At 40.6% G+C, this 12,801-nt stretch overlaps 1 protein-coding gene across 5 annotated transcripts in view; it reads right to left on the bottom strand.

The window, feature by feature from the left end:
* Positions 1 to 12,801, bottom strand: part of SORCS2 (sortilin related VPS10 domain containing receptor 2) — an 843,749-nt gene that overhangs the window by 109,365 nt on the left and 721,583 nt on the right. For all 5 annotated transcript variants that reach the window (XM_048848940.2, XM_075128050.1, XM_075128051.1 and 2 more), the window contains exon 8: positions 7,122 to 7,211. In XM_048848940.2, the coding sequence (XP_048704897.2) occupies positions 7,122 to 7,211 (90 nt within the window). The remainder of the gene's footprint in view (positions 1 to 7,121; positions 7,212 to 12,801) is intronic.

The following is a 12,801-nucleotide window of genomic DNA, read 5'->3' as shown; positions in this document are numbered from 1 at the left end:
CATTAGGGTGCTGAAACAGAATTAATTAACATAGAACTGCTTACAAAATCCTTTTGGTGATCAAAGGCTCGCCAGGCTAAACATGCCATGTAGGGGGTGTAGCAAACCTGACAGCTTTCCCCTCGTGGTGACTTCTGAGCTAGATTCCTTTTCCTGTATCTGACAGCTACACCAGAAAAGGCAAACACTCAAATTAGCACAGAGCTGGAAGTAATGCAGGAAGTGGTTACATTTACTATATATTGGGCCCAGTCCTTCAAAGTGCCATCAATTCTCATGGACACCTATGTGCGCTAAGAGTGTTCAGTACCTGTCTTAGCAGCTGTCTCAATCAGGTGCATTAAATCATTTGAGTGAAACTGACACGTGTAGGTTATTTCTACACAATTGTGTGTGTTCTTTCAGGGAACAGTAAATACCCACCAAGGAACACGTGCAAGAACTTTTCCAGATTCATATAGCAGAAATCTAATCTCTACAATTTCCTGACAAATGTCCACAATGCTTCATTAATCCTTTACTTTCTGCCTATAGTGAGGTACCAAAGTGACCTGTGTGGACCTTTTCCAAAAGTCTTCTGCTTTCAGTGGTAGTGAGGAGGAACTTCACTGATAGCATTTGTATAGAGTTAAGTCAGAAGAAAATCATGGATCATCTTCAATACTAGTTAAACCTGACTTCCTACCATGGAAAAATGCACCAGCCCCTATCCAAAAATCAGATCTGGTACAGAAGCCAAAGGGGGAGAGGTTGTTTTGTTGTTGTTGTTTTTTTAATCTAGCCTTATGTCATGCATATTCAGTAATTGATACCTCAGTATAATATTTTTCATCAACACCTTCATCCTGGTTTATAATGATGATTAAATCTCCCAACACCTCTGTGATAAGTAGATATCAATACACGCATTGCTGTGGCACATCCTAAAAGGGGAACTTTCCTCCTTCATCGCTCACTAGCACCACTAAGTGTACATGTGGGATGCACCACATAGTCTCTGCACCACTTCCTCACCAGCCCCTCCAGCAGTGCATGGGGACGACAGAGTGGAAGTCTTGTTGCAGCTGCAGACAGCCTCTCTCCCCACCAGAGAGGAGTTTAACTTTGTTTTCCTAACGCATATTTTTCTTTAAGCCTTGTAGATTTAAGTTTCACAGACAGAAAAATCTCCAGGTGGTAGCCAAATTAAGAAAATCTCTCTCTCTCTCTCTCTTTATTTATTTATTTGGTGAAAAGCGTATACGAAAGAGCCATGTACCACTTTGAAAAGGTAAAAGAAACAGAGCCATTTCTGAGGCAATAGCAGGTTGTTTATTTCCTATTCTCTTTTGCCTTGGTTTCTATTACCTGGAAACTTTTATTTTATTATCCATTTGGCAATATAGTACAGATACATAGAGATCAAGTAAAAAAAATAGACATTTTCATTCACAGTATTTCCACTCCATTATCTTTTTAGAGCCATGCATTATGCTTTTCTAAATTGCAGTAGGAAATAAAAGAGAATGTTGCTTTTACATTATAAAATGTCAGTATCTAGTTACGTTAACTTGGAATGAGTGAATGCAGGAAAAACTTGTAGCACTAGCAGCCTATGAAGAGATATTACCACCACCAAGGGTTATTTACAAAGGTGAGAAGTGGGTTAGAGTTATTAGACTCTTCCATGCAACAATTAAACTAATACAGCTGACAGAAAATCACTTCATTTTCTCAGTGGTTTTTGCTAACCTATTCTGACTCTTAATGGGTCTTATAGTAACAGAGTAAATTGGTTTCAACATTATTATTTATTATGTGTATTACCATAGCATCTAGAGCCCTAGCCATGAACCAGGACTCCACTGATGGTCCCTACCCCAAACAGCTTACAATCTAATGTATAACTATCTCAGCAGCACATAACGAGATCTGGTTCAAACCAGATAAAGTAAAGAAGTAAAGACTCAGTATAGACCCACTACCTTAAAGTGGATATTGAAAATACAGGGTCAGATTTTCAAGCCCTATTCTATTCTAGGGAGCAGATGGGCATCCATGAATGCTGAAACAAGTGATTCAGTATTCTGATTGGTAGCAGTCAAGACAGTAATGCATGCGTATCAGTCCCAACAAATACAGGAGTCAACTACATCAATCATGAGGCAGCTGGGTCAAGAAGCATTTACACTAACAAGTGTGGACAATGCTCCAGAAACCCCTTCCCCAGCTGTGGCTGGCCTGCAAAGTACATTTTGGAGAAGACTGAAGTGAGGCGCAACACTTGGCTATGTCTTTTCCCCTGCTTGTGCAACACAGGCTTAGTATGGTATGATCCAGTCTCCCTCTAGTGACTGACTCAAATGATTATAAGAGCTGTTAATTCCTCATGGCTAAAGGAATTCTGCCTTGGCAACAGCACCAGTGCTTGTGCTATGATGCCTAGGTTCCCGGTCTAGTATCCACAGATGACTGTGGTGTTTTATATGCATGTAGCCATGATATGCTGCAAAAAGGCAGGCCAGGTGCAACTGGAACTCCTGCAGAGCTAGATCCTAGCTTGCCTAACAGGGGCAGTATGTAAAATAGTTGCTTAGTACTTGTGAATTTGACTAGAGGCTGACCTCGGTAACTCTAACAGCCAGCTATTTATTCACAACTAAAGGAGGCTTTTGGTGCTGAAGGTCCTGGGTCCAATCCCTGTGGACATCCAGGGTGCCTGCATGTATGTGTGACATACACATTTGTGAAATGGATGGCCTGAATTTGATCCAAAAGATACAAATACACTGCATATTATTTTCTCTCTGTGTGTGTGTGCATGTATGCACTTGCATGTGTGCACAAACACAGAAAACCAAGAAGACATCAACATAAATCATTCTAATCTCCATGGAAAACTTAAGGCTTCAAACAACATTTAAAAATTGATCAGTTTTAAAATATTCATCCTGGTTCCCCACACAAAACCAGAACAGAAGACATTTGCACAGAGGAAGGAAGCGAATATCAAGGAGTGCCAAAAATTCTTTCCCTAAGAACACATAGCATCTGGTGTTCCATCATAGCTATTCCTAGCACTAGACCACTGGTGGGCAATCTGCGGCTCCCAGGCCGCACGTGGCCCGTCAGGATAATCCGCTGGCAGGCTGCGATGGTTTGCTTACGTTGACCGTCCGCAGGCATGGCCGCCTGCAGTTCCCAGTGACCGCAGTTCGCTGTTCTCAGCCAATGGGAGCTGCGGGAAGTGGCATGAGCCGCAGGGACATGCTGGCCACCGCTTCCCGCAGCTCCCATTGGCCGGGAATGGCGAACCGCGGCCACTGGGAGCTGCAGGCAGCCGTGCCTGTGGACAGACAATGTAAACAAACTGTTTTGCAGCTCGCCAACGGATTACCCTGACGGGCTGTGTGCTGCCCACCACTGCACTAGACAGACTCACTTTCCCAGCCTGCCACACTCTCTGGTTTGCCCACAATTCCCCTTTTTATGTAGGGAACCACTCTGCTCTGTGACATGCATAGGGCTGCAGAGCCCACCTGAAAGAAGACCCTCTGATGCCTCGCTCCATTCACCTGAAAAGCAGAAACATGGTATGTTTACATTACAGCTGCTATTGTGTCACCACTACGGCACTGCCACTGGGGTGCTGTCGTGTAGCTGCTTCCTACAGCAACGAAAAGGGGGTTTTTTGATGCAGTTAATCCACCTGTTTAAGAGGCAGTAGTTAAATCAATGGAAGAAGAGCTCTGTATAAGCCTGAAAGTCTGTCTCTCTCACCCACGGAAGTTGGTTCAATAAAAGATATTACCTCACCCACCTGGTCTCTCTAATCTACTGGGGCCAACACAGCTACAGCAACACTGCATACTTTTCCAGATAAAACCGTCTGTGTGTTCCTAACTAGGTTATTGAATCTATCCCAAATGAAACAATTAGCATCTAATTCATTTATTCAGTCAAGCCTGGACACTCCAGGACAAAGGACTCAGCATCTAGCAGCACATCAAATAATCCAGGCTACATCTGAAGCATATCTAAAAGGTATATGTTTAGAAGTTTTGTGTATGTAAGAGACACTGGAATACTAATACTCACTGGATAATTTCATGCTCTCAGTAAACCAAGTGAGTGCCCTATATAGATGATACATAGATTTTAAGCCCAAATTTTCTGACCTCTTGATTAACACAAGCCAGATAATTTCATCCAATTACTCCTGTATTGAGCCCAATAATTTGTGTTTGACTAAAGCGTATCTTCCAGAAAGGCATCCAGTAATGATCTGAAGACTTCAGGTGCTGGAAGATCAATCACTTCCCTTGGTAGTTTGTTACAATGGATAATCACCCTCCCTGTTAAATAATTGTGCTTTATTTCTAATTTCAATTTGTCTAGCTTTAGCTCCCTGTGATTGGTTTGGCTTATGCCTGTATCTGCTAAATTAAAGTGCATTTTAGTACCAAATATTTTCTCCCCATGAAGGTACTTACCTACCACCAAGTCACCTCTTGATTTTCTTTTAAACAAACTGAGCTCCGTAAGTCTCTCACTGCAAAGGATTTTCTCCAGCATTCAAATAACTCTTTTCTCCATGCTCTCCAAGTTTTCAACATAATTTTTAAAAAGGGGACAGCAGGACAGGATGCAATATTCCAATACCTGTCTCACCAATGCCATTTACAGAGGTAAAATCACCTCCCCACCCCTACTCATTACTTCCCTGTTTATACATCCAAAAATCACATTCACCCTTTTTTCCACAGCATTGCACTGGGAGTTCATGTTCACTTGTTTGTCCAATAGGACCCCTAAATCATTTTTCAATCACTGCTTTTCAGAAAAGAGTCCCCCACATTCTGTTGATATGGCCTGCATAACTTCTTCCTTGATGTATAACCTTGCCCTTGGCTTTATTAAGACACATTTTATTTAAATGGGCCTAGATTCCAAGTGACCTAGGTAGTCCTGTCCTCATCATTATTTACCACTTTGACAATCTTTGTATCATTCACAGAAAGATTTTAACAGCAATCATTTTATATTTACTTCAAGCCCATTGATTAAAATAACAAATAGCTTCTGGTCTAGTACCAATCCCTGCAGAACCCCACTACAAACACCCCTAGTAGATGTTTCTACATTGACAACTACTTTTAAGATCTATCAGACAGTTCTTAATCCATTTAGTGTGAGCTTTATTTATATTGTACTTTGATTTTTTTTAAACAGAATGCCGTACAGTACTAAGTCAAATGCCTTACAAAAATCTAAATGTTCTACATCTATGCAGTTACTTTTAGCAACTAAACTTGCAAACTCATCAAAAATGAAATAAGGTTTGACAAAGGAGTGATAAACATCCTTTGGAACTAAGGATCTTTACCATGCATCCATTTTATTATGATCAACTTTCATGCATTAAAGAGGTCTGTTTCCTGAAATCTTTAAATATATTAAATTTCCTGGAAGCTGATGGAATAATGTTTCACACTTGTCTAGGACCATTTATCCAAAGATCTCAAAACAATTTACAAACATTAACTGGTTAGGGTCACAACACACTGTTAGGTTGGTATATGTTATAAAGGACAGCAATATATAAACTGAGGGGCTATAGGGCTGTTCATGTCCACAAAGCAGCAAACTAGATATAACAGTGGAGACCCAGCTCCAATGGTGAAGATTCCAGCACAGGCTTTGAGAGGTAAGAGGAAGAGGCTTCCTGTGCTTTCTTCCCCACCATGTATACCTGCCTATATTAAAATCCTAGTCTGTCAATCAGCATAACTAAAAATGAAAAATAAACACAAGCACAAACAAAGAAATAAAAACAATCAACCAAAGACTTTGACTGATGTGCTGAGTCACTGCAACGTTTCTTGAATTATACAGAAAACCGTGAAGTTTATTTGAGAAATACCGTTTCTGTCAACACTCTCAAACTCATTTCTTTCATGTGAAATAAGGCTTAAATTCTGTGACTCTGTAAATGATATAGTTCCCTTTGATTTTTTGCATGTTTGGAAATTTATATTCTTTCTCCTGTTGTTTTCCTAATTACACATTCACCCAAAAGACCACAAAGTCTACTTTGGATGCCGTTCCGAACATTCAAATAAATATTATGTGGATGGGTTTAATATATTTATTTGGCCTTGGTTATGACTTTTTTTTAAAGCAGCTATACCCAGAGGAGGAGAAGGGGGTTCCAGCTTCTTATTCAAACAGTATCTTTATTAGTTGCTATGTGTATATTTAAAATTAAAAAACTATTATATATTAAAAAAACTTGGAGAAAAAAGAATCATTCAAATTATTCTTTGCTTTAAAATAAAAGAAAGAAAGAAAGAAAGAAAGAAAGAAAGAAAGAAAGAAAGAAAGAAAGAAATTCCATACATGTTAAACAGTAAAGTAGTGACCTAAACATACACCATCCATAAAATTCAGACATAAAATTTATCAGTTACTCTTGTACTTAACCAAGTCATTCTGCTCAGGGATTGCAGAAGCCTTCCAGCTATCCATAAATATATGGAGCATACTGTGTGTGCTGCAAAGCCTCAATCTCATCAGTTAGGCTGTATGCAAATACTATATTCCTGTACTTTATTACCAGTGTGCTATGCAAATACAGAAAGCCTTGTCCTTACAAAAATATATCAGAGCGCAGGAATTCCTCAATTAGCTTCGCCAACCTTGTCACTCTGATGGGACTAGGGAATATCTTTTGATTCTTTGGTGACAGAAAACACACATCAGCTGGTAAAATTCTCTTATTTCCATTCATGTTTCTAGCAGAAAGACACCATATGACATTAAACTGTAATTGATTCTTGAAAGATTACTCACTATCGCTGCATTACCATTGTATCATTGAAAGTTATTGGGGTAACAGATGACAAGTATGTTAGCCTCTGCTCTTCAGTCCTATGAGTTGCAATGTAAGCTACTATACTTCAAGGATGCACATTAAGGCAACAAAACAAAAACACACCTCAGGAAGAATTCAGAAATCCGTATGGAAGCAAAAATAAGCAAAATAGTGAGGATTAATAGGCACAGAAGAAGCCTACTCCTGATCAAAAGGGGAATGAAGACAAAAAAGATAGTGGAAAGAAATATAAGTTGTGTGCACTTACCTTTGGCAATGCATATTTTGGTAGCTTCATCTGTATGAAGTCATTTCGACGGTAAGAGACATAATATTTAGTCCGATTTGCTGATGTTGTCTATGCAAAGAAACAAAGGGAAAACTAGGATTAGTTTGGCACTAAACCCAATTGTCCATAAAGACGCAAACAGATTTTTTGTTACAATTTAAACATACATGCAATATTAGTATTGTAGTGTATTCATTTCCACTGTCATAGTATCTGGACATTCCTGCAGTAGTGGTACTGCAGACTACTGATTAAAGACCAGGTAGAGTTTACTCTCAGCTGATAGCAAAGGGTTGCATGTGGCTATGTCACCCCAGGAACAGACAACAGGTTCCAACAATCATAATTTCCTCCCTTGTTTTGCAGAAAGAAGTAAACTGCTACTGGTATAGACTTCTCCTCTGCTGGCTGGTGCACTGGGACGCCATCCTTTCCTTACCCCCAGCCCATCTCCCCACTAATTTCTCACTCTGTGGGCAGCTCATTCTTCTGCTCTCACAACCTGCTGCATGGGCACAGAGGGCAAGAGACACTCATCCTACAGAGGCAGAGGAGGATATAAACTGGAAGTGAATACTAGTATCTTTTAAAACTAGTTTGCAGTGCTGTTATAGCCATGTTGATCCCACAATATGAGAGAGACAAGGTAGGTGAGGTAATATCTTTTACTGGACCATCTTCTGATGGTGGAAAGTACAAGCTCTCAAGTTTCACAGTGCTCTTCTTCAGGTCTGGGGAAGGTAACCAGAGTGTCTGAGCTAAATACTAGATGGAACAAATTGTTAAGCATTAGGGATCCACACAATTCTCCTGTAGGAGACCACTTCAAATGAAGTAGGCAATTAAGGGTTAGCAGTGTGGTAACAAGCCAAAAATCCAGTGTATCTGTTGAGTCCATGATTTTTGGTGTCTAGAAGAGTTATGAATTTAAATTTCCAGGCTCGCCTTTTGAAATTGTTGTGCACGTTTCCTTTGAGGATGAGGACTGAGAGGTCAGATGTGGAGTGATCACTTTGTAAAAAAAAGTGTTCTCCACGGGTGATAGGGTGTTTTTGTCTTTTATCATTTTTCTGTAGAAGTTCATTTGAGGGCACAGTGATTGACTGGTTTCACCCACATTGTTGTTGTTGGGGCATCTTGGGTGAAGCATACCACGTGTTGTGATAGGTATGTGTATGATCACGAATCTTGTGGGAAGATATTGATTATCATAGCAGTGGAGATATGTCTGCCGGTTTTGCATCTGTTGTTCTGGAAGGGTCTGGTGCCACTTTGAGTTGGTGTGTCCTGGTCTGTGGGGAGCTTGCTTCCAACGATGAGCTTAACAGGTTGTTTCAAGGTTAGAAGAGTGGATTCAGGAAAGATTTTTTTCAGAATGTTGTTCCCGTCCAATATGTGTTGTAACTGTTTGATGATATTGTATGAGACAATGAGAGACAATGGTTTTATGGCTCGTTTCAAGCATTTGTAGCACTCCGCACTGCCTGCTAATCCCTAAATGCCTACTTTATTTTACGTGGTCTCCTACAGCACGTGTGAATCCCTTATGCTTAATTATGTGTTCCAACTTGTATTTAGCTCAGACACTCAGGTTACCTTCCCCAGACTAGCAGAGGAGCTCTGTGAAGCCTGAAAGCTTGTATCTTCCACCAACAGAAGCTGGTCCAATAAAAAATACTACCTCATCTACCATGTCTCTCTTTTAAAACTGCTATTCCAAGTGCACTATTCAAACAGAACACAAGAGGCTGAATAAATCATAGTGTAAGGTTTATATAAAGCATTCTGAATCCCTATATTGGACAAGCATTTTCTAGCTAAAATCAATCATTTTCTGGCACAAGTCTCCCAGAAGTGCCACGGTTGGTAACAGTGCAACATTTAACCTATTGGTGCAGTGGTGATTTTGAAAATAGGTTAACTGTATCCTATAGGCCCAATTCTAGCTTCATCAATATGGGTGACACTCCTTTTGCTCTGAATATAGGCCTTTCACCTGTGTAACGGAGGGCATAATTGGGCCCCATGTAAACAATCCAGAAGCCCTGAAAAGATTTCCCCTAAATAGAAAACAAGGCAAAAGCAGCTAGTGAATGGAAAATTAGCATGGAGATGTTCTCCATTTCCACCTTTCTCTCCTGATGTCATACCAGACATATTGATATTTGCAAGCCTTGCCTTTCCTTGCAGTTATTAGAACAACAACAGAAGGATCTTTTTCAAAGTAGCAACATATCTGTATTAAGTACTGATGGATTAAAACAACGAAGTGACAGTGTATACCCTACTGTACCTCACTATCATGAATTTAGGGCCAGTTCCTTCACTGGGGTAAACTGGCACATTTCCATTGAAGTCAATGGTGCTCCATCAAATTATGCTAGCAGATAATTCGGCCCTTAATAAATAATATTTCTCATTTTCCAAAACACTTCTCTGCAGCCGTGGTTAGCACCACTGACTTCTCCCCCTAGGTAACAGCAATTCAGCCACTGACTCTAGATTTATCAAAAGTTATTGCTTTATAAATTAACAGTAACAGACTGATTTAAAAAAAGGTAAAATTAAAATATATAACTTTTTTCTCTGGTTTATTACCGTGCAAAGAAAAACCATTTTGTAGGTCAGCAGCACTAATGGCCAAACTTTGTGCCTTTAGTTAGAAGATATACCTAGCATCCAAATCTCTGTCTTTGCTACTTTTCTTCTGCATTGAGACAGGTGGACTCATGCATCTAGAGGAGGCTGGGATCCCTTATTAAATCCAACGCCATGCACTGAACAATTATTCAGGTCCTTCTTTTCCCTCTTTTCAACCTTTATCCCTGCCTTGTGTAGAGGGGGGGATACCCTGAATCAAAATAATAAAGTTACCCATCTGACAAAGCCACCTCCATTGTGGCAGGGAAAAGGTTTTTAAGGCAGCTTTCCTATTTCTCAGAAAATATGTGGCAATTTCTACTCCAAGCTCTCAAACGAAGCTTGATTAATGCAGAAGAAAATCTTGGTTGCCATAGAAGAAGCTCGCTTAAAGGGCGAATGTGCAGTGAACCCTTCTGGCCTCAGTCTTCTCTACCTCAGCTGTCTCAGAAAAGGCATCCCCCAGAGCATAGGAAGGGGTGATGGATAAAAACATCACAATGTGGTGGCTATATGGAAGGCAGCTACTAAGGCAATGTAATTCCTGAAGGAACACCTTTGTCCAATTCATGAAAAATACACAGAAAAGCTAAGTTTTAATGTATTGTTCAAAATAAACTTTTAGGAATAAATGCTGGGGATTTTACTCAGATGAAACACCTATTTAAATCAGTTGGCGTTTGCCATAGTTGAAACAAATTGAAGACCCTGGGATTCGGCCCTAGAGCATCACATACTTAATTACGTGTCTAAAAAAAGGAATTGGTTCGAAAAACAAACTATGCTGAAACATGCAAATTTGACCTTTGCCTGGTAAAAATAGAACTGATGCATGACCGCCGATCTAGCTGCCTGAATATTTTAAATGTAACAACGAACTGAACAGTGGCCATTTCTACACTTCTTTTCTGTCCATCTCCTTTTTTGTAGCATAACAAACATGAAGCCTTTCAGAATGTGAGTTGTTAACTGAGAGACAAAACCAAACCCCTTCCATTTTTTTAATTTTTGTTAAATACCAGTCTTATCCATCACATTAAACAGTAAATATAGATTTCCTGGTCTTTCAAGTGAAATCAGGTCCTTGTGGCTGGTGTGGAATTACTGCAGGGAAACAAAGCTGGAGACACATCTGATGCTGCCTAGTCCAAGTAATTAGATGGAGTGACAGCTTTTCCTTATTACACAAAAGCTACGACGGTGTTAGTATGACAACAGCTTTATGTTCTGTGCTTTACAACTGCAATATTATCAGGGTATTTGGTGCTCTGGGAGACATCCATTTGGTTTCCTCTCCCAGTATTAGTCCCTAACTCCATGGAAGCTGGAAGTGTAAGAAGGAATGGTTCCTATCCTGAAGAACTCACATTCATCTAGGGCCATGTCTACACTAGGTTTGTTTTACAGTGATCCAGTGAATGAAAGACACTATATCAGTGAAATTTACTGCAAATACTATGAAAGGAAACACTGATAGGATGTATTCCTCCCATGGAATAAGTGCACGTCACTTCCACTACCATCAAAAAAGGGCCAATTCACCGGGAGACGAGAATACACTATTTATTGTATAACTTTGTTGGTAGTGGTTTTATGTTACCTTTCAGTTGATATGGGTAGATTTCCAGTTCATTCCTCTGTGCTGTGCCTGCCCGTGTCTGGCATCAGATCAGAACAATACTGCCTACAAATATGTACTGTCCTAAAATAACACAGATGCTTGAAGAGTAAACTACCCGTGTCTTGCTGAGCACAGCAGTCTGGAAGTGCACATGGAGAGAAACACTTCTCACCATCTACTAACTGTGAAATGAATTTTAAAACGTGCCTGGTGGGAGCCACCTTTAAGCAAAATGGCTGCCACCAATGAGCAGCTTGGGCTGGGAAATGCCAATTTTAATTCAAAATTTCATTTCCAATTGCATTTCTCATAGTTGGTTTGTGGTGATAAGTATTTCCTGTCATGTGCACCTCCAGATTGTTGTGCTCAGCAACATGGATGTCAGCTTCTTTGTCTCTGTACCAGTGTACACAATTCCTCTGAAAGAAACAGGCCACAAGGGAAGAAAGCTGTGGAAAAGCCAATCTAATGTACCCCAAGGCTGTGGAGCAGAGAGATCTCCTCTAATACCACCTAGCAAAACCAATATTGCTTTCCTGTAGGAGATAAGGCTTGCGGCAAGCAGATGACATCAAATTGGGGCTAAATTGTGGCATTTTACCACAGGACTGAGTAGGGGGCAATGCATAGAAACACCACCCTACAGGGAACTCGGGGATGGCTTGGGAAAAATCCTTCTCCAAATAGCCTGCAGTAGGACTGCTCCATCCTTTGGAATAATGTTGGCTGATCTCTCCGGGATTGCTGGCCTGCAATTGGACCAGACTCGTGTTATCTTCAGCTGCACCAAACTCACACATGGGGAAACTGGAAGGGGGGAAGATGGCCTTTTGCCATATTGCTGCTTCCCAGACCCTGTGACTGCTGGTTGGATGAAAGGGCCGCAGTGTAACTTGGAGAAATCTAAAGTCTGGTCTAAATTGCACCACTGGAGTGGTTCTAAAGAGACACAAGGGTCACTCCATCAGCTGAGGACTGGCCACAGTGGTATTTGCTCCGGGGCCGTTCCCAACATGCTCACTACGTAAGCAGTTGGGGAGCAAAAAACTGGCTGCGCTGGCTTTACAGCATCTAAGGATTCCCTTGGCTACCACTCAGGCAGCTTTCTGCCTGCTTTGTGCTGTCACAGCAGTGAAAAGAAACCAGAACAGAGCCTGAGGATTTGACTCCAAATGCTAAATACTGCCTAATTTGCAGCAGGAATTTGTCCCAATAGTCCAACCTAAATCTTGGCAAATCTAGTTACATCTAAATCAAACGATAAATCAAAATCTAATGGGCTGTAATCAGCTGGTTTGCTCTGGGTCAAAAATGTGTCATCCTTCATAAGACTGGTACGGAATGCCTTGCTGTATGTGAAGATTCTTAATCCATCTCTACACAGCAATAGGGTTCTTT

Source organism: Caretta caretta, chromosome 4 (genome assembly GCF_965140235.1).
Source record: "Caretta caretta isolate rCarCar2 chromosome 4, rCarCar1.hap1, whole genome shotgun sequence".
In the NCBI taxonomy this organism is placed as follows: domain Eukaryota; kingdom Metazoa; phylum Chordata; order Testudines; family Cheloniidae; genus Caretta; species Caretta caretta.
This window is presented reverse-complemented; position numbering and strand designations above follow the sequence as displayed.